The following is a 24021-nucleotide window of genomic DNA, read 5'->3' as shown; positions in this document are numbered from 1 at the left end:
TACTTTCTTTAAATATAATCTACTTCAGATAGTCAGACTGTTATCTCTCCCTGCTTTAATAATAACTGCTTTTTATAGATCAGATGTCTTGATTCCAAGGACTTAATAAGAGCATGATGTAATAAAGGTCAAATGTCTTGATTCGAGTTATCAATAAAATGATGTAATACATCATATAGGTCAGATGTCTTGGAGTTATTAACAAGAGCATGTAAAGGTCTGTAATACAGGTCAGATGTTTTGATTCCGATTTATTTATAAGAGCATGATCTTATATAGGTCAGGTGTCTTGATTCCGAGTTATTAATAAGAGCATGATGTAATAAAGTTCAGATGTTTTGATTGAGAGTTATTAATAAGAGCATGATGTAATATATGTCAGATGTCTTGATTCCGGTTTATTAATAAGAGCATGATGTTATATAGGTCTGATGTCTAAAATCCCAGTTATTAGCTTGATGTAATATACATGTAGTTCAGATGTCTTGATTTAGAGTTATTAAGACGAGCATGATGTTATATAGGTCATATGTCTTGATTCAGAGTTATTAATAAGAGCATGATGTAATATAGGTCATATGTCTTGATTGAGAGTTATTAATATATAAGAGCATGATGTAATATAGGTCATATGTCTTGATTCCGAGTTATTAATAAGAGCATGATGTAATAAAGGTCAGATGTCTTGATTGAGAGTTATTAATAAGAGTATGATGTAATATATGTCAGATGTCTTGATTCAGAGTTATTGATAAGAGCATGGTTTTAATATAGTTCAGATGTCTTGATTCCGAGTTATAAATAAGAGAATGATGTAAAAGAGCTCAGATGTTAGGATTCCGACTTTATTAATAAGAGCATGATGTAATATAATTCAGATGTCTTGATTCCGAGAGATAAGTAAGAGCATGATGTAATAAAGGTCAGGTGTTTTGATTCTGAGTTATATATAAGAGCATGATGTAATGTAGTTCAGATGTCTTGATTCCAAGCTATTAATAAGAGCATGATATAATATAGGTCAGATGTCTTGATTCCGAGTTATTCGTAAGGGCATGATGAAATATATGTCAGATGTCTTGAGTCTGTGTTAATTATAAGAGTATTTTGTAATATAGGTCAGATGCTTTGATTCCAAGTAATATATAAGAGCATGATGTAATATATGTCAGTTATTTTGATTCAGAGTTATTAATAAGACTTTTTGTCATATACACTAACAATAAAAAAAAAAAAAGGAGATGTCAGACTGGTAGAACACTCAATGTTTCTTAGTTCTTAACCTACTGGGACCAAAAATGACCAAGCTCTATACTGTTGGTAGTAGAGTTTTATGATTCTTTGATGTTGCAATCCCTTAATATTTACATGGGATGATTTAAATTAAGATCAAAGTGAATCCATTTCACAAAATTAATTCTGTATGTTAAAGGGTTTAAAATAAGACAATGACTTTGCAGAAAGTTATTTAGTAAACAAAGGGGGATAATTCACTAAAACACAACATGAAGTTCTGTGTCTTGGTCAGTGATCAATAACTATAATTATAAAGATATGTGTGAAGTTTCAGGTGAAAATACCTTACCATAAAGAGAACTTAAAACACTAATTTTCGAAGTGAACAGAGGAATATAATTCAGTTGATTATGATTACTTTTGTAATGGGTCTTAGGGGCGCCTGTGGCTGAGTGGTTAAGGTTGTTAACTTCAAACCATAATACTCCTCACAGCTGTGGGTTCAATACCTACAGGCACTTTGAATTCTTTTGTGTGAGAAAGCTATCCACAAAGCTTAAAGAACTGGTTCTAATTGGGTGCTGTCTGAAATAACGCACAGCACGGCACCTGAGGTCTTCCTTCGCAGCTCACAGTACGACCTACACTCTTGGTGTGATGTAAAACCAAGCTCCCCAAAAATAAGTTATGGGTCTTATGCAGTTATCTACATCTATGAACCAGAATACAACTGTGAAATTTCAAGTTAACAATATCTGTAATATTGTAAGTTTAACAAATTGAGAAGATTAAAAACAATACGAATAATCAGTAGGTACATGTATTATAGCATTTTATTTGCATTTTAAAGAATCTGGTAAGAAAAATAACAGTAGCATTTTAACAAATATCAGAGACATTTTCTTACAATAAACAAGATAGAATATAGATATACGTGCAATAAAATGTAACCTTATTCTCCTGTCTTTGTCCAACTTTCAATATTAAAACTTTAAAGGGAGTCCACTCAGGTTGTTTTGACATAATGGGACAGGAAATGATTTTTCAAGCATAATTTTCCATTTGATGTAGGTCTCAACAAATACAATGTGTGAAAATTTTCAGATCATTTGCTCACTCTGTAGACTAATTACTCTTAACTGTTAACAATGATCCAAAATTTCACTCATATCCGGCTAAAAATAGCACAAAAATATAATTTTTAATTCATTTCTGAGTATATTCCTTAATCTTTCGAGTAACTATCTGTTTTAAGTGCTGCAGCTGATCCATGTAAGAGATTCCAATTTTATGTTTTTTACACTTTTAAACCTCAGTTGAGTTCCATTAAAACTGAGCAGTCCTTATAACACTATAGTGTCTTGTAAAACTGAACAGGTGTGCATGCTGTCTGCAGTAGAGGCTTAAAGTGACATGCACATTTATTTGCTATCAATATTTGCCATCAAGTCCAGAATAAATTTCAAGAAATTGACTTTTATTGATCAATAAATGATAATGAAGAAATATTTTGGATAAAATATTTTAAATACCAATATTATAAAAAGACTGCCCTGCTCTTTTTTAAAATTGGACGCTACCAATACATTCAAAAGTAATAGAATTTTCCATAGGTCACATGGATGATTATTTTTGCCTAATAAAATATGAAATTGAACACAGTTATTTTGTATATTACCTGCGCACTGACACAACACCAGCACTTGAAGGTTTAACTAGCCAATTCAAATCATGTAAATTGGTATTCTATGCTTAATGAATGTTTTTTTTAACGCAAATTATTGATGGTAAAAATTAATATCAGAAAAAAATAATGATACATTTACATTTCCTATTCATTAATAAAATTACCAATAAATTAACATTGTATATTTTTTAAATTAGATTTAACAACAGTATTAACAAATATCATAATTTTTTATTAATAATCAATGACAATAAAAAAATATATCACAAAAAATTAATACACATGTAGATCTATTATGCAAAAGTTTAGAAAAAAATATAGAAATCTATAGACAGAAAATTTATCCAAAGAGAAAAAAGTATTCCCAAGAAATTAGAAAATACAGCATGCACCAAAGTTAATGGGATATCCCTAACAATAAATAAAGTAAGTAAAAGTACATGTAGTTTGCAATAAACTTGCATTCATTTTTTTTGTTTCCTATATCATATATCATTTAACACAAAAAAGTTATGTGATATACAGTCAAACTTTTTAGCGTTGACTTTGGTAAAGAAAATTCGTAGTTCAATTTCTTTTGCAGTCTATTTTAAAGTAAATTCACACTACACATCATATCAACACAACTAGCAGTTAAAAAGTTACCACTTACCACCTAAAATAACCTTAAATAGACTAGTCTCTCTTTCAATCTGGACAAGACCATTCATCATTTGAGCGGTGTCACGACAAAACAAACATAATGGGTTTGCGACCAGCATGGATCCAGACCAGCCTGTGCAGTCTGATCAGGATCCATGCTGTTCGCTTACCAACTCTATTACAAGTAGAAAAACTGATAGCGAACAGCATGGATCCTGATCAGACTGCGCGGAAGCGCAGGCTGGTCTGGATCCACGCTGGTCGCAAACCCACTCGTGACGCGGCTCATTTTTAGGTAAAATTTAAAGATACATACTGACTGAATTACCAAACAGTACAGACCATGATCAAACAGCATGGATGTGACAGCTTATGCTTTGTCTGAACTAAGGTCACATGGGTGTCTTTAACTGCCACCAACAAACTTAAGGAATTATCTTGGGCAGAAATTTATCAAGTACATCTATACAGCTTTTGATGACCATACAGAAGATACAACAAAAGAGAATTACAACAACCATGCAAGAATGTACTATACAAAGTAAGTAAAGATCTAAGTAAAGATCTACTAATAGGTTTATATATAGAATACATGTTACATGATCAACCAGTCTACACATGTATGCTTGACTGCAAAATAGTGAAGGCTAGAGATTACAAAATATATTCTTAAAGGGACTCAACTGAGGTTTTTTGACATGACGGAACTAGAAATAATTTTTCGAGATAAGTGTGCAAAATTTCAGGTCATTCACTCACTCTGTTTTTCCAGAATAATTATTCTAAAAGAGAACATTGACCAATAAACTTCAAATCAGGCTATGAAAAGCACAGAAACACCTTATCTTTTATTTTCTCAGTATATTTCTTAACTATTTTTTGCATATCTTTTTATTTTCAGTGCCAAAATTGGTCTAAGTAAGATGTTAAATTTTATGATTTTAGGCTTTTGGATGCCGGTGGAGTCCCTTTAAAGCTTACAAGAAACATTTAATTATGGAAAGCTATAATAAATACATGTCACCTTTTTTAAAGCCGTATAAAATTATCCATCCATATTTTAAAGCAGCATGCCTCCAGATTCATGCTAATTTTTATGAATTTTTTCATGAAAATGTATTTTATTAGTAAAATATTGTGTAATGAACAAAGATAATCATTAAGACAATGCATTTAACAATCCATGTAAATTACCAAAAAGAGGTCAAAATATGCAAAAATAGCCATTACTGCAGAAGTCATGCAGTAAAATATGGCTTTAAATACTGCTAAATCAGTCATTAATTGCACATTACATGTAAATCATTACTTGAATCTTTTTACTTCTCTTAAAATCTAAGTACATTTTTCTTAAGTTTGATTTTCTTGAAATAGTTTTGGCTCATCTGCAGGCAAGCAGCTACAATTTCAACTTACAAAATATATTGCACCACCTTTGATTTCCCGAGTTCATTTTATTAAAGATTGTATATAAAGATATAATTTACATATATAATGTATAATGAAAATGGTGTTAAATGTATGATTAAAAAATTATTTCACAAATCTGCCATTAAATTCTAAACAAGAGGGCCATGATGGCCCTGAGATCGCTCACCTGTATATAGGCCCCTGGAGCGGGGCCAGTTTAAACCCCAGGGCTTTTATTTGAACAAACTTGGAAGACAGCCATTAGAAGATGTTTCATGATGTTAAGTTTTTACTACACACATATAATGAAAAACAATGACCTTCCCCCTCCCCCCCTGGCAGGGCCAATTTTAATCCAAAGGCTTTTATTTGAACAAACTTGGTAGACACCCATAAGAAGATGTTTCATGCTAAACACCTAAGCTCTAGCTCATTGGGTTTTTTAAAAGAAGATTTTTTTAAGTTTTTACTATACACATATAGTTAAATACAATGACACCCCTGGGGTGAGACCAGTTTTGACCCCAGGGCTTTTATTTGAACAAACTTTGAAGACACTTACTAGAAGAAGTTTTATGCTTAATATCTAAACTCTAGCTATTTGGGTTTTTCAAAGAAGATTTTTTAGTTTTTGCTATACACATATAAGGAAAATCAATGACCTCCTGGGGCGGGGCCAATTTTGACCCCAGGGCTTTTATTTGAACAAACTTTGTAGACACTCACTAGAAGATGTTTCATGCTTAATATCTAAACTCTAGCTATTTGGGTTTTTTCAAAGAAGATTTTTTAAGTTTTTACTATACACATATAAGGAAAATCAATGACCCCCGGAGCGGGGCCAATTTTGACCCCAGGGCTTTTATTTGAACAAACTTGGTAGACACCTATTAGAACATGTTTGATTCTAAATATCTTAGCTCTAGCTCTTTGAGTTCTTAAAAAGAAGATTTTTTAAGTTTTTACTATATGCATATAGGGAAAATCAATGACCCCCTGGGGCGGGGCCAATTTTGACCCAAGGGCTTTTATTTGATCAAACTTGGTAGACACCCATAAGAAAATGTTTCATGCTAAACATCTAAGCTCTAGCTCATTGGGCTTTTTAAAAGAAGATTTTTTTTAAGTTTTTACTATACACAAATAGTTAAAAACAATGACACCCCTGGGGCGGGGCCAGTTTTGACCCCAGGGCTTTTATTTGAACAAACTTTGTAGACACTTACTAAAAGATGTTACATGCTTAATATCTAAACTCTAGCTCTTTGGGTTTTTTCAAAGAAGATTTTAAGTTTTTGCTATACACATATAAGGAAAATCAATGACCCCCGGGGCGGGGCAATTTTGACCTCAGGTCTTTTATTTGAACAAACTTGGTAGACACCTATTAGAACATGTTTGATGCTAAATATCTTAGCTCTAGCTCTTTGAGTTATTTAAAAGAAGATTTTTTAAGTTTTTACTATATGCATATAGGGAAAATCAATGACCCCCTGGGGCGGGGCCAATTTTGACCCAAGGGCTTTTATTTGAACAAACTTGGTAGACACTCATTAGAAGATGTTTCATGCTAAATATTTTAGCTCTAGCTCTTTGGGTTCTTTAAAAGAAGATTTTTTAAGTTTTTACTATATGCATATAGGGAAAATCAATGACCCCCTGGGGCGGGGCCAATTTTGACCCCAGGGCTTTTATTTGAACAAACTTGGTAGACACTTACTAGAAGATGTTTCATGCCAAATATCTAAGCTCTAGCTCTTAGGGTTTTTTAAAAGAAGATATTTAAAGTTTTTTCTTTCGGTTGCCATGGCAACCAGAGTTCTGCATGGAATTAAATTCTTTGAACAATTTTTAAAGGTGACCACCAAAGGAACATTCCTGTGAAGTTTGGATGAAATTGGCCTAGTGGTTTATGAGGAGATGTCATTTAAAGTAAAAGTTTACGGACGACGGACGGACGACGGACGGACGCCGGACGAAAAGCGATCACAAAAGCTCACCCTGTCGCTTTGTGACAGGTGAGCTAAAAAATCTATAAAAAAAGGATCAATTAACCAAATAACTCATTCAATAATTTAACCTTGACCTATATAAACAATTAAATAACACACTTAGACAATTAAATCTTAAATTTGTATAATGGACTCATCCTGTTTTGAACTTTGGAACAGTTCTATATTAATTCAAGGGAGTTTAGTATCAAAATTTCTTAATTTAAAAAGCTGACAATACAGAGTCTGGTTATCTTTCTTAACCTGCTGAATTTCCTTAAATGAACTTGTCCAGCTTCCATTTTAAGAACTGTCCATTATATGTTTTGGGGGTATCAAGATGAAAATTAAAGTTTGCCAACAGGCAGGCTGCACTGATATACAGGCTGGCCTGGCTCTACACTGGTGGCAAAGGGTAATAACTCTCAGTTCCAGTAGGGTAATGGGAAAAGGTTAATGCCGACCAAACACTATACAAGTGTTATAGGTAATAGAAATAGAGAAAAAACAGAATTCCTATAGAATGCCTGAAACAACAAAATTGTAAATGTTGCAGGCTCGGTCTGATTGTGCCTGTTCATCAACGGTACTGGAAAGTGCAAGTAACCGCCCATGCCCCTTAGCAATGCCAGTCTTTTAAATAATTAATGTAGCAAGACAATAATTTCTTGCATATAAATCAACAGTAAGGCTAAATATACCCTGTGAAAAAACACATACACTTGACCAAGAATGTTTGGACATACAGTCAGGCTAAATATACCCTGTGAAAAAATACATACACTTGACCAAGAATGTTTGAACATACAGTCAGGCTAAATATACCCTGTGAAAAAACACGTACACTTGACCAAGAATGTTTGAACATACAGTCAGGCTAAATATACCCTGTGAAAAAACACGTACACTTGACCAAGAATGTTTGAACATACAGTCAGGCTAAATATACCCTGTGAAAAAACACGTACACTTGACCAAGAATGTTTGAACATACAGACAGGCTAAATATACCCTGTGAAAAAACACGTACACTTGACCAAGAATGTTTGAAACATTTCTTTAATACTTAATGAGTAAACACACTAAAGAAAGATATGAATAAATACATGTACATTTATCATATGTTACTACAAAATACATATTAAAATAATACATTAAAACAAAACTTTTATTTTTATTTTACAAAACTGAATCTTACTTTGCCAGCAAGTATATAAATACAGAAATTTATTACATCATGTTAAGCCTTTTTCAAACAGATTTTATCCAACAAATAAAACCCCTTTCGGGCCCCATGGATTAGGAACGCAGCGGTCAGCAGATGGGTTTGCCATAACAAGGCTCAGGCATTCTAGATAAGACGAATATTCAAACTCAGAGAAAAAGGAAATAACTTTTTAAAAGTTATAGAATTTTGGGACAACTTGCAAGGGAACATAACAATCTTACTAGGACAATTTTGACAACATCAGCACCAAAGAAAAAGCCATACAGACAAGGGCACAGATTATCAAACTTACAACAGTAAAGCGATCATGTGAGGATTTTGTACACAAGTTATAGGTCTAGATCTACATTAAATGGTACATTAATCTCCAAAAATTACTTTTAGTCTCGTCATGTCAAAAAACTTCAAAGGAGTCCCTTTAACAGTTAAAGAGTTCTTTTTTTCTTCTGCACGAAGGCTTTACCCATATGTTCATAATATACAAACCAAATGTTCATATAATGACCGGCAAGAACAAACAACTCTTTACAAGTACGTAAGTATGGAGATAAATGATGCCAAGTTATAATACATAATATGGATAAATAACATGTATATAAAAAAATATCACATCCAAAAAATTGTATAAATAATACACTTATAACTGTCAATGGAATGCCTGTAAAAACAAATCAAGCTCATATAAAAAGACCTATAGGAGACCAGTGACCCACTTCAGAAAAGTCTGTCCCAGAGAAAAAATGGTTCTAAGATATTTCTTCCAATGTTACCTCAAGTTAACCTATGCATGTTCATTTCTATTCTAACACAAAAGTGGCAAAACTTATAACTTGATCAAGGACCATGTATGTTTGGTGACAATTGTTTCAAGGAATTTGTTAAAATAATTTTTCCCTCATTTCTACCTCACATAAGGAGGTAATACAGTTGATAAGAGTTGATGAGAATAAGTTCCTCACATGTTTCATCCAAAAATGGTTATGCTCTTTATTTTTGTATTGTAAAAAATACTTATCCTTAAATGGCACATCAGAACACTAGTGAGTCCTAAAATGGCCAATCAGCACACTAGTGAGTCCTAAAATGGCCAATCAGAACACTAGTGAGTCCTAAAATGACCAACCTGAACACTAGTGAATCCTAAAATGGCCAATCAGAACACTAGTGAGTACTAAAATGACAAATCAAAACACTACCAGGTCCTTAAATGACAAATGAGAACACTTGTGAGTCCTAAAATGACCAACCAAATTAGCAGGAGTCCTAAAATGGACAATGAGAACATTACCAGGTCCTAAAATGACCAATCAGAACACTAGTGAGTACTAAAATGACCAATCAGAACACTAGTGAGTCCTAAAATGGCCAATGAGAACACTAGTGAGTCCTAAAATGACCAACCTGAACACTAGTGAGTCCTAAAATGGCCAATCAGAACACTAGTGAGTCCTAAAATGGCCAATCAGAACACAAGTGAGTCCTAAAATGGCCAATCAGCACACAAGTGAGATCTAAAATAACAAATCAGAACACTAGTGAGTCCTAAAATGGCCAATCAGAACACTAGTGAGTCCTAAAATGACCAACATAAACACTAGTGAATCCTAAAATTACCAATCAGAACACTTATGAGTCCTACAATGGCCTATCAAATTATCAAAAAGTCCTAAAATGGACAATTAGAACACTAGTGATTCCTAAAATGACCAACCTGAACACTTCAGTCTTAAAATGGCCAATCAGAACACTTTTGAGTCCTAAAATGACCAATAAGAACACTAGTGAGTCCTAAAATGGCCAATGAAAACACTTGTGAGTCCTAAAATGGCCAATCAGAACACAAGTGATTCCTAAAATGGCCATTAAGAACACTAAACTGAACATCGAGTTCTAAAATGGTCAATTAGAATAACTTTATCACTCTTAAGAAATGAATAAAGGAAGATTACCGCTGATAGAGTTTTATCCTCTAGTGATTTTAAAGATCATGTAAGTTGTTGACACAAGACAGTAAATAGTTATGTATCAATGGCTATAATATTTCATTATGAAAACAAAATCTTCTAAACCAAAATCTTCCTGACAATGAACTACATTTCGTTGAAATCACCCCAAAACAGAAACAACATTGATTTAGCATTCTTTAATTTCTTAATCATTGGCACAAGAAATTCCTTTATAAAACGTGATACTATATAAATCTTATCTAATATCCTTGGAATTTTTGTGACCTTGACCTTATCAAATTTAATGTTTTGATTTTTTTTTTAAAGCAGCAAAGTCTCTTTATAGATTATGTAGTATATGCTACTAAATGCAAATACAGATGGCTTAACCATAAGATTGCTATCCAAATCAAACACTGTCAGGGTCATTTCTAGCAAGCATATTGTCCTTGACCTTTATTTTTTGTGAGACTATTACAATGTAAGCAGTGTTCCATAAACATCATAAGTGAATATTTTCAAAATATTTGAAAAACTTGACATATCAAAATGATCACCAAATATTTTCTATCTAAATAAATGACAATAAATATGCTTTTCTACAACTTTTATATTAACAAAGGCTCTTCTAATATGTATATACATATATCAATCAACAAACAGCTTTCAAAATACAAAAAGACTGGAAAGGAGGCATGTAAAAAACAGATTGAAAAACAATTGAGAAAATAAATAAAAGTAAAAATTTTTTTTTAATCAAAATCAAATTAAATTGGAATATTTATGAAGCATTATTTAGGTAAATTTAATACAAAATTCAAATAAAGAGATTATGTGCAAAACTCAAATACTTTAATTAACCCTTACCACCATAAATATCTTAAATGGACTTTTCCATCTTTCATTTTTGACAAAACCATTCATCATTTTAGGGAAATTATCAAAATAAGTACCAACTATTTGCTAACAGTGCAGACCATGATCTGAAGGCACAGAGTTACTTGCTGATAATGGTCAGCACTGGAAGCAAAGGGTAAAATATGTTACTGCCTGCAGGCAAAAACGTTACAATTTTATACAATAATTATTTGTTTTGCACATCCAATAATAAATACAAGATATGAGCATGCCATCATAATGCACTTTGTATCAACATTTCAACATGATTTTTAGAAGGTACTATCTTCTCCAGAGGCGGAATATTTTTTCACTAACTTGATAGGGTGAAAAGTACAAAGCCACGTAAAAGAAACAATCACAAACAAAGGACGGCACTATCGGCCAGATTATTACAAAAAGTCCTATTGATAGGTAATTCTTTAGAGTGGACGTTACAACTGCTGATAATGATCTGAAAGTAGAAAATAATAATTTGGATATCAAAGTTTAAGATAAGACATTAGATATCTAAAATAAGACGAGAAGTTTTATATCAAACATTTTAATGAAAATTTAGATATCAAGCTAAAAATTAGATATACACAGTATATACTTATATTACTAGCAAACCAGTTTAAGCAAAATAACTGACTTATGTTATCAGAACGTTTTTGAAGTTCTAATTGAAAGGGATGAATAACAAATTACAAAAGGGGAAAGTTTGCAAAGTGGCCAAGATGTCTGCCTCTCAACCTATAGATTGTGGGTTTGAGACCTTCATATAAATACCAGCAATGGAAAACTAGCAAACAAGCTAAAATTTATATTTCAACTAAAGAGAGTATTTATAAAGTATTATTATGAAATCACTAATAATACAAGCATACAAAGACACAGACTGTCAATGTAAAATGCCATTTTAAAAAGAAGAGCTTCAAATGCCCTGAGAAAATTTCAAAATACATGCAATAACATACAGAAATCATTACCTGAATTCATTTTCTCCTCTTAAATACATAGCAACATAATTTGCTTCTAACAGAGTCAACACCAAACAATTTGCGAGAATAAATCGTGACGTCCAATAGTGTATATCCATCCAGTCCCAGGTGAACTCTCCAATCAGCACATATGGTAAAAATAAATACTTTGGTACGAACTCTGCCCACTGAACGGACGTTAATGGTGGTAACTGGCAGAAAATAAGATAAATATTGTTTAGAAGGAAAAACACAGTCTTTACACTGAAGTCTCATACCTTCAAGTTCAAAAGAACATAAACCTAATTTATTATATTAAAATATTACAAGATCTTAACAAGAAAGATGCTAAATTTGGTTTTGTTACAGTACCGTAAGACTAAGAACACAATTAATTAAAACATCTTTGTTTCATAAGTCAAATTGCACACAACAAAGAAATATCAGGTACCAGGAACTGTTGAAAGTGTAAAGCTATAACATTTATTCCCACTTATATGACAAAGATAACATCAGCATTGGTATGATAAAAAGATCCCATCATTGAATATACCTGTGGTTATTTGATTAACACATACTCCCAAGGCTATAATTTATGGAATACTTGAAATTAAATATTTAAAGATAAAAGGCCCATTATGCCAAATAAATGTTTCTATTCTTATTTCTCTAAAGCTTTTTATTTTAGGTGTACTGGTACTTTTATAGTTACTCATCGACCAATTACCTGAACTATCTTTTGCTTCTTTTGCTTATTTGCAATTAATACAATTACAGCGATTCAGTATTTTGTATGGAAGTCAAAATATTATTTTGTTTACATTTTGCTACTTTTATGATAAATTATTTCACATGTTTCGCTACTTTCTTCCAGTAGCAAGCATCTAATAACTATTATTTATAAATCATCAAATTCACAAATGCCCTTTCCAAAGAGGAAAACATTTATTCATTTTTGAGGTATAATGTGCCTTTAAGAGGTTGTTTGTTTTTTTATACACACAACTACAAGTTAAAAATTTACTACAGAAAATTAAGATAATTATATGAAAAAGAAAACTTACAGACTGTGTGAAATCATATTTTGGTAGATCTTGTGAGATAGGACATACAACGTGAGCAAATGGTAGAAACATTGTCTCGTACTCCGTAAAATATAGATACAACAATGTTGATCGTGGGAAATCTTTCATACCGTACAACAGAAACAGCGCCCAGCCTGGGTTTAAAGACTGAAAGAGAATACAATTGTGTGTTGATACTTAACCTCAACTTAATATCAAATGTATTGCCAGTACTGAAAAGAAGCTTTCTTGTTGGTTCTTCTTAATTTAGAAAGCTAGTTAGAACAGGCATGTATCTTGATTGAAGTCCTTTTTTAATGACAAAGAACTCAGAAAATAGCTTTTACATAATAATTATCCCAGATGAAAAAAAAACCACCTAAAAATATATTTACAACAGCAAATCTTGACCTGCAATCATAAATTTACAGCCAGAGTATATCTATTTTTTTATCATTTTTTACAGAAAAATTGAAATATGATAATAATGTACATTTATAATTGTATGAAAAAACTCAAATCAGAAACTTTTCTCTTCTTTTTTTCTTTTTTTACTTCTTTAGTACTCTTAATTTTACCTCAAAATTTGTTGATGTACCCAAAAATATGAAAGAAACAAAGACTTATGATCACACATTACTGTGATTGTTCTGTATCAACTCTTACATGGCTAATTATCTGTAATTGTCCCTCATTTTTGACTGAATACAGAAAATCACAGACCTTAAAGCAGCACGCCTCCAGATTCATGTTAATTTTCATAAAATGTTTTAGAAATGTATTTAACCGTTTCACTGCCATAGGGACGGCTTATGCCGTCCCTGTTATTTTCGGCGTATTTTGCCATATGGACGGCTTAAGCCGTTTCTATAATAATAATGATAAAAATAATTAAATTAATAATAATAATAATAAAAAAAAGAAATTATACGATCGACAATGAATTATCATTATACTAACAGATTTGGAAACATATATAATTATTATAATACTAATAACAAATAATTATAATTATATTAATTAATTATATAGTAATTTCTTAGAAAACCCTCTGGCAAATAGGTGATCAATAAAACAATAACCCTCTGGCAGCGAAAGGGTTAAAAGTAAAATAATGTGAGGTAAACAAATAAAGTAATGTGCATATTGCAATCAGCACTTACAAACAACGAAAATTACCAAAAAATGTTCAGTATATGCAAAAACAGCCCTTACTGCGTTACTAACGCAGTAGAAATATGGTGATGAAATACTGCAAAATCAGTCTTAAAGACATTTTCTACAGTTTTATGGAAAAATAATCCTTTCATAGAATTTTCTATATTTTTTGTATGATGAGTAAAATTTAATGACGAATTTGAAAATAAAAAGAAAAATATATGTTGACGTGTTGGATTTCTTTTTAAAAATGGCAGTTTCCATGGTAACCGTATATCTAAAAAACTGTCAAAATAGCCCTAACTGTGTTATAACGAATAGAAAATGTATAAGATAGCTTTAAAACACACAACGAGCATTGTTTTATGCAAAGATAACCTTATCTAATGATTTCTGTATGAAACAAATGAAAATCTGAACATATTTCTTTTTAAAAAATGAGTTTTCCATGTTCCTCAACCGAACAAAAAATGAGAAAAATGAACATGAATTCTCAGAATAATTAGAGATATTGAAAAAAGTGTTTCATATAGGATTTTTTAATTTTTTGTATATTGGTGTAAAATTTAATGACAAATTCAAAAAAAAAAAAAGAAAAATATATGTTGGCGTGTTGGATTTTTTGAAAAAATGGCAGTTTCCATGGTAACCGTATATCTCAAATTTGTCAAAAATAGTCAAACTGTATTGTAATAATGTATAAAATAGCTTATTATACTCACAATAAACATAATTTTATACAAAGCTTGCTTTATCTTAGGGTTCTGTATAAAACAAACGATAATTTGGGACATATTTCTTTAAAAAATGAGTTTTCATGCTTTTTAACTAAACTAAAAATGAGAAAAAATAAACATGAAAATTTTCTGTAAAAAAATTAAAAGCTTTCAAGAAATTTCTTTTATAGAATTTTCTACATTATTGATATATCAAGTAACATTTGATTGTGGATTCAAAAATAGAAATAAAATATATATATGTTTCTGAAGCGTTAGTTTTTTTGTAAACGGGCAGTTTCCATGGTTACCGCATATGCCAACTGTCAAAATTACCACGCTTTCTTAAGAAATATCAGTGTTATACTGAATGTATTGTCAAATATAAAACATGTTGTAATAAGAATTTCTTTTTCTTTTGATGTTATATTAAGTAAATGATACTGAATATTTTTTTTAAAACATATCTAGTGCCATATTATTTTTTTTCACTCGACTAACATAGTATCCGAACAGTAAGCAAGGATTCAGAAATTTAAAAAGAAAATAATGAAATTCTGAACATTTCTTGGATATTAATTTTGTTTTTTTATTCAACACTTTTAAAATATATCATTTTAAACTTCTTTGCCCAGTTGTCTGCCAGTAATCAAGTCGCGACGCACTTTTGTCACTATACCACAAGTGGGTGGGGTAACGCGCGCAGAATTATCATCAATGCTGTCGTACTAATGCTTGGAGAAATTCTTTATGTGATGTTGTCTAAACGACATTCTTATTCTTTTGAACCAATCTCCTTTTGAACATTTAGAAATATCTATTCTGTATTATTTACTCATTATTTGCTTATAGCCGAAATTTAAACACTTATCCGAATACTATTCAACTTTACCTTCATTTGAAGAGTAATTAATCCGTGATTATCTTTCTTGGATGAGCATAACGATGCGCACAGAAAACTACCGAAAACGTCTTTAAACCTGCATAACATGTAAAATATAGCTTGGATCTTGAATGTTTTAACCTTTCTTAAAAGTTTAGTACACTGTTCTCAATATTGGTTTTCTTGAAATATTTTGGCTCATCTGGAGGCGTGCAGCTTTAATGAAAATACATGAAAGTGCTGGTAGATCATGGTCCGGCCAAATGTATACAATCAGCTGATGGAATAAACAGACAATATCTATTTCACATATTTGATGTGTAACACCTACCTTGAACTCCCAGAGATTGGATGGTGGTTTAACACCTCTATCTTTAACTGCATTAACAGAATTGATTAAAGCTCTTTTATGTAATGGATCAGAAATGTTGAATATTTCGTCAATGTTAGTCTCATCAAGTTGTAACATGAGATTTCCCCCTGAAATATTGAAATACAACCATTATTTGTAAAAACAGTTCTATATTTATAAAATTTAGTTATTAAATAGGGGGAAAAAATCATGTTTTGGAAAAAAATGCCTTGATTCATGATAAGCACCTAGTTAAATATTTAAGTCTCATAGTTAAATGGAACTCCACTGAGGTCCAAAAGCCTAAAAAAACCCATAAAATTTGAAAATCATACATAGATCAACTGGGGCACTTAAAACAGAAAAATATGAAAAGGGTAATCAAGAAATATAATGTACTCAGGATTAAATTGAAATCAATATTTATTGCCTACTTAGCCAAATTCAACTTACAAGCATTTTCAATTTAGGTCATATTGCACAATAAAAAGATCTTTCTGGAAAAACAGAGTCAGCGAAAATAAAGAATGGAAGGTTTACTTGTTTAATTACCTATTTTTCGTTCCTGAACAATTTTCACATATTCTTGTGTCCAGAGACCCATGTCTGTAAACCACTGGTGAACATCGTCCACAGTCCACTTAACAAGTGGTTTGTGAACCAAGAGATCCTGGTCGGAGCTTCTCCAGTACCATGATAAATAAACCACCTAGACAAGTGGTAAAAATATAGATTATATGTCTTGTCACAGTGAGGGTCAATGCATGAAACTTACAGGGCGAACATCTACGATATAAATAAATAAACAAGCATTTGATAGTATTGCGGGCAATACAGTAGTCCCCTACCGGTCCCTCAAAAAGTTCTTTAATTGTCATACACTCCTGTGTATTGCCATTTATAATGAATTTGAGGATGAAGTCTGTATTTGAAAATATCGACCACAAAACATAATAAAATAAGTTTGTTTATATCACAGTAATGTGTTAAGTTTCCATGCTTAGTAAGGAAATTATGTTTTATACAACCTTGTCATATTATTACGATGTGGGATTTTAAAGTAAATCCTATAAGGAATGAAGAAGTTGGAGTGAAAATACCAGTTTCTCGAAAAAAATCTAAGTTCAAGGGGACATAATTCTGGAAATAGTCTTGCTAGAGTATTTAACCTTCTCAAAAATGTCGAGTGATAATAAGAAACATATATATGAAGTTTGAAGTAGATACATTAGGAAATAAAGAAGTTATTTAAAAAAGACAACATTTTTTCCCCTAAAAAAATCTAAGTTCAAGGGAGGTAATATTAATATTTTTTGTGCTAGAGTTATAAACCTTGTCACATATGATGTGGTTTGATGACCAGGAACTTATATTTAAAGTTTGAAGTAAACACCTTAAGAAATAAAGAACATATAGTGAAAAAGCTGAAAAATTTAAATCAGAAATCTTGAAATTCAGGCTATTTGTTGCCATAGCAACCAGAATTTTCAACATAGGAAGAAAATAAAAAGATGTGCATAATCTCCAGACTGCCATCTACCCATACTTCAAGTTTCATAAAAATATTTTCAGTACTTTTTGAGTTATCACTGGATCCAGTTTATGTGTTAAATTTGCCATATTTTCAGACTATTTGTTGCCATAGCAACCAGAATTTTCAACATAGGAAGAAAAAAAAAAGACGTGCATAATCTCCATACTGCCATCTATCCATATATCAAGTTTCATAAAAATATTTTCAGTACTTTTTGCGTTATCGCGGGATCCAGTTTTGTGGACGGACGGACTGACAGACTGACAGACAGACGGACAGACAGACAGACGGACAGACGGACGGAGGGTAAACCTAAAGTCCCCTCCGGTTAAACCGGTAGGGGACTAAAAACCTAAAGTCCCCTCCGGTTAAACCGGTAGGGGACTAATAAATGACAGCAATCATTCTAAGACATAGAATGTTTGTATGACAGTACTGTAGCAAAGGCAAACGATTAAAGTGACATTATGCCCATCCAAGGGTTTGTAGTAAGTAAACAGGTAAAAGTCAAAATAAATTTTCATTTTGCCACAATTCATTTCAATTTTAAAATTTGTTTCGCATGAACCACATATCAGCCGCTTCACGACAAAACGAACATAATGGGTTTGCGACCAGCATGGATCCAGACCAGCCTGTGCATCCGCGCAGTCTGATCAGGATCCATGCTGTTTGCTTACCAACCCTATTACAAGAAGAGAAACTGATAGTGAACAGCATGGATCCTGTTCAGACTGCAGATTTATATCTTAAACATTTTCCAATATAAAAAAATGAGCATGTCACTTTAACTTAAAAACCCTACAAAACATGAAAATATTAAAAAATTAAAAAATTAAAATAAGAACCAGTACATGTATTATCATAATATCATAATATACATGAATGATAATTTAAATTCAGACTACTTTTCAAAATTTTAATCATTTATTTGACAAAAAAAATAAACAAACCACTAAAACAGCCAGAGCAAAACAAAGACCACCACAGAAACCCTGGCCTTGAGCTTTGTTCGATTCTGACGTTTTACTCTCCGAGAGCTCTGCATCAAACTTGGCAATCTTTTTCTTCACCTCCTCTGTAAGAACCTCAGTCTCCCTCTCTTGAATAGAGTCAGCGTGCATCTTTTCCAGAAGATTCCTTAATGATGTAAATTTATTCATATGTAATTGCAACAGAAAATCATTACAATTGATAAATATAACTGCAATGGAAATACTGTATTCATAGAAACTTTTGCAGAAATAATATTTCGCATTTTCCATCAGAATGGCACTTTGTGGAGACAAACTTTTGCGCAATCATGGTGATCGGGAATTAATATCAAGTCTCTTGGTTAAAGAGAATATATATGATGAGTATCACAATTACATTTCTGTATTTGTTCTCTCTATACCCACAAGACAAGACAATGACATATGAGCCATGTCATGACAAAATCAACATAATGGGTTTGCAACCAGCATGGATCCAGACCAGCCTGCGCATCCGCGCAGTCTGATCAGGATCCATGCTATTCGCTTACAAACTCTATAACAAGTAGAGAAACTGATAGCGGTCTGGATCCATGCTGGTCGCAAACCCATTATGTTGGTTTTGTCATGACACGGCTCATATGATATTGACAAAATCTTTAAATTTTACCTTTAATGTAAGATATAAGATGTCATTCTAAATAATTCTCATACCAGAAAAATAAAAAATTCATTTTGATGACTTATTTTTTTGCAAATAATATTATTTGCATTTAAAAACATAATTGCAATGGCAATGCCATGGTAACAGAAACTTAATTGCAATGGAAATAACATGGTAACAAACATAATAACAATGAAAATACCATGGTAACAAAAACATAATTGCAATGATAATTCTGCCAGCATGTATACATTACAAAGGAGACTCTACCATAATGAAAACATAATATTAACTCATTAAAATATGTATAAAATCTGCATTAATGACTTGAAATTTTATAATAAGAAATATAAAAATTATTAATGATTACTATCAGCAAATGCTTCAATTTGGATTAACTACTTCTAACTTACTTTGAACTGCTGTTTGCTATTTTGAACCACTTAAATTTATATTTTTCCATCGAGAAATTTTAAAACTGCCGGTTTTGGTAAAATTCTTTGTATTCTCATTACTGACTTGTAGTTGAAGTTGCAATAAAATTACTTTTTTAATAATTAAAGATTCTGACACTCATACTTACTTTAGTGTTATATTAATTTGTGGATTGCCTGTCCATGCACTGCGGCACTGTGGACATTCCATTTTCTTTGAGGAAAAGTACCAGTTAGCTACACACATTCTACAAAAGCTATGACCACATGTTAATGTTGTAGGTTGGACCATCAAGTCAAAGCAACATCCACACAGGAAATCATCTGATGCAGACAGTGACCTTTCGAAGCTGACCTTATTGTCAAGGTCAGATGTGACAGATTGACTGTTATTACGATTTCTCAGACCACTTTCTTCAACATTCATCATCCTAAAATTTTAGGAGAAACATAATGTTAACAAGAGGGCCATGATGGCACTGAATCGCTCATCTAAGATAAATTCATTTAACCCTGGGCATTTTCTTTCAGAGAAGAATATTTCTAAGACATTTTCACTATAAAAGCCTATGTAAGCTAAGTTACCCCCAGGAATTGCCCATTAATAAATTTTATGATCCCCTGGGCATGACTTATATAACTTATGTAGAGATCAACTGAGCAATGCTACATGCCAAATATCTTAACTCTTGGCATTGTAGTGTGGTGTTATAAAAGACAACAAAAATATATATTTCTCAATACAACTCTATTTGAACTAAGTGACCCAAAGTGCAGGGTCAGTACTAACCCCAGTGGCATGATTAATATAACTTTTGTAGAGGACCACAAGGCAAAGCTTCAAAGGGTTTCTTCCTTTTAGCAATGATTTGTGCGATTGGCCTTTTAGGCATATTACTTACACATTGATTCTTGTCCAATCTTATAAGATTTAAGGGTTATGCAACACGTTTACCCATTTTAAACAATAATATGATACAGACTGTTACTGCCCCAAATATAGAAGCTGTTGCTTGGAAAACAAACTTATAAAATCAGTCAGAAATCATGCGACTCTTCAGTTCTTTTTTTCAATAATTTTTTGAGATTTTAACCTTCTTGTAAATTTAGATAGAAAACCAGAAAATAGTTCCTAATAATTAAATGTCACAACTCAAATCTTAAAAGTTGGCAATTTCTTGCGTAAATTCAGAGCGTATTTGTAAGTTGGGAAACTGTACTGAGGAAACTCGGGACCGTAACACATTTAAATTCTTACTACCGTTTAAACACTTTTCACGGAGAGAATTTTCAAAAATGCTTTACAAGCTTCCTTCTTAATCCGTAAATTTTATTTTATGTAATCTATTATGTAAATGTGTGGATTATAAATAAAATATTGTTTAAACTAAACACTTTTCATAAATGTATTATAGAAAGTAATTTAAGCACAAGATTATCGTCTTTAAAATAAATCATCAAGTATATTTATAATTATAAATTGAAAAATAAATACATGTAATTACAATCTAAAATAACTTTTCTTTTCAACTTGAACCGTGTCAGCATGGAAAATTGTTTAACTGATTCCGGAAAGGAATCACAGCTCCAATTTAAATACTTATCTATAAATCAAATTTATTTATTTAAAACTTAATCTTATAAATTTTAAGTTGACACAAAGAAATTAAGTAAGGAAGAACTAGGACTGCGCATCAATTATTAATAGTGTCAACATTTCCGAAGTGTATATTGGTCAGCGTACCAGTGTCGGCGTTGTGGAATAGTTGACACATTTTAAAAATAAATATAAGGTTAAATATATTTTCTATCCCGGGACAATAACTTCTCTGGAACATTGCTTAAACAACACCTAATAGCCAAGCTATTACGGCATGCTATGATAACAGTCTTTTATTACACGGATAAATGGTACATGTACACAGGTTCTTTCAGATACAGACAAACCAAAAATGGGCGCTCGGAGTAACGAGTTTTACTTTTCTGAAAACTGTTGAGGAATGAAAAAATAATGCAAGAATTTACCATTTGAATTCAAAAAACTTTTATATCGTAATGCACGTTTGGAAAACAAAACTTTCCTAGGCAAGGAGTTGCTGTTTTTAATACGCAGCAAATTGTGACTTACATAATTATACTAACAGATAATACTACAGAGTGGTGACAATATAAATTTTTTTAATGAAATACAGTATTTGTTTATCCTTTAACCCATTACGCGATATACACACCTTTTAACGCTTTTTTCACCCCCCTTTTTTTTGTTGTCTCAAATGGTGAAAAAAATGCCTTATTTAGGCCCCCAACACTTGTTTTTGTTTGAGAAATGTTGTTTAAAAAAGTGACCACTTTTTCGGCACGCCCCCCCACCCCCAACCAAAAGATACATCAGGGGGTTGCCAGAAGGGGGATGTGCCCCCTTCTGTTTGGGGAGTTTAAAGAAGGGCGGCAGTCCCCCTCATCGCCAAGAAAATTTTGGACTTGTGAGAGGCTAAAAATGACCCAAGATCGATCATAAGGTAACATGTAACCAACACTGAAAAGTATTTGACTCTATCTCAATCCATTGAGAAGTTGCAGCACTTTGAAATCAATTTTGATGGAAAAAAATCAACGCAAAATAGTGTTTTTTGGCAATTTTGAGATGTCCCCTCGTTGCCATGGTAACAGGAAATTTAAGCCCGAGCATGTTGTTGCAAAGGCAATGGTCAAGTCAACACTTGTGCCAAGTTTGATTAGTATTGAAGCAGTTTTTATAGTTTTATAGCAATTTGAACTTGTAACTGAAAACAGCCATTTTTCACAAAATGCTCATGAAGTAATAAAGTAATAAACATGTTTATAAAAAAAAGAGGACTAAATTAAAAGTTTCCCCGCATCATTTTAAAGATTTCAATCAATAAGAAAAATATTTAAAGATTATTTCCTGGCAATTTATTTTAATGTAGCAATAAATATAATTAATAATAACAACATTAAAAAATAATAATTAACATTGTTTAATAGTTTTTCATATTTTTTTAGCCACGCAAAAAAAAAGACAACATAACGCACGGTACTGAACAACAGGACTTGAGCTAGGCCAAAATTTTAGGGAGAAGTGACTTCTCCCTCCAGCTGATTTAGGGAGAAGTGAGGAGACTTTAGGGAGAAGTTGGGAGACATATTAGGCGTCATCTGGAGAAATATATTAAAGCTAGGAAACTTTACAAACCAGGAAAGAAATAAACACCTCTCAAATAAAACAATTCTACTATAAATCTACTTTTCATAAATGAATACCAATAGCAAACACAATATTTACATATACTGTATACATGTAGAAATAGTGAGTATGTTTAGTTGGTAACAATATTCAGGGCAGATAGAGCAGTGCCACTTGCCATATTGTCAATGAGTCAGACTGGTCACTGACTATAATTTTAATTTAGCGATTTGCCCACAAGCCAGAATGTTAATGAAATTTAATTTTGTATAATCAGCGTGTTTACTTTACGGAGTTCAATGTATTAAAAAAATATTAGATACAAATCTTCACATAATTTCTACAGATTAGTGCTCCGAAAGTTTTTAACAATCGAGTTTTCGTACATAACCTAACATTTAAGACGTTGGGCATTGTTTATCTTTACTCGCCAAAACACCGCAACAATTATCAACAATTATGTATATGCAGGTGTCTTTAATTATGCAATCGAGATTTTCGGAATATTCCGAACGCTCCGACGATAAGTTGTACACCACCAATTTATTTGTTTTGTTTACGGTACAAAAAACCCGAAAGAAAGAACTGGTTTACATGTACACTAAACACGTTATGCTCAAATCATAATTCATAAGAGCTTTCTGCACCATAGGTAGCACCTAATTTCATATTATATACAGTATATATATTTTTTTAGAAATACTTTTTTACACTATCCCAACACTGCGCTGGGTCCCTGTGATTATGTGGACAATTTTGATCAGTTCATCAAGAAATTGAAAAATTTCAGGTAGTTCGACACTAGAAAATAAAACAAAATATTTCAGAAAGTCATGTACTGTTGAGACCTGTACTGTTGCTATCTCAAACTTACAAGCTTATTTTCTTTCCAGACTAGCAACGAAACAAACTTTGGAAATTACTGATTTTCCAAATCTCTAAAACGCTTGTTCAGACCGGTTAAGCACCTCAGTGATTTTCAGTTCGCTTAAAGCATTAACAATTCAAGAACGTATTTTGCGACATATCTGTGTAATG

The 24021-nt window shown here is 31.9% G+C and overlaps 1 protein-coding gene across 1 annotated transcript; it reads right to left on the bottom strand.

Annotated features, from left to right (window-relative positions):
* Positions 1 to 2051: 2051 nt before the first annotated feature.
* On the bottom strand, positions 2052 to 23958 carry LOC132719377 (bifunctional apoptosis regulator-like). The gene is made up of 8 exons (XM_060703143.1): positions 23858 to 23958; positions 19928 to 20209; positions 18660 to 18846; positions 16725 to 16881; positions 16152 to 16300; positions 13064 to 13231; positions 12009 to 12211; positions 2052 to 11491 (listed from the first exon to the last, which is right to left on the bottom strand). Exons 2-8 carry the CDS (start codon positions 20206 to 20208, stop codon positions 11320 to 11322), a joined length of 1317 nt encoding a protein of 438 aa, XP_060559126.1. The 5' UTR covers position 20209; positions 23858 to 23958; the 3' UTR covers positions 2052 to 11319.
* Positions 23959 to 24021: the final 63 nt, after the last annotated feature.

Source organism: Ruditapes philippinarum, unplaced genomic scaffold (genome assembly GCF_026571515.1).
Source record: "Ruditapes philippinarum isolate M1 unplaced genomic scaffold, ASM2657151v2 ctg196_1_1_1_1, whole genome shotgun sequence".
NCBI classification, from domain to species: Eukaryota; Metazoa; Mollusca; class Bivalvia; order Venerida; family Veneridae; genus Ruditapes; species Ruditapes philippinarum.
This window is presented reverse-complemented; position numbering and strand designations above follow the sequence as displayed.

Coding starts and splice junctions, on each gene's coding strand:
- LOC132719377 (XM_060703143.1), bottom strand. CDS start 20,208: ATGATGAATGTTGAAGAAAGTGGTCTGAGAAATCGTAATAACAGTCAA. Junction 16,301..16,724: donor TGTTCAGGAACGAAAAATAG/GTAATTAAACAA, acceptor TCAATATTTCAG/GGGGAAATCTCATGTTACAA. Junction 13,232..16,151: donor CCAATCTCTGGGAGTTCAAG/GTAGGTGTTACA, acceptor ATTCTCTTTCAG/TCTTTAAACCCAGGCTGGGC.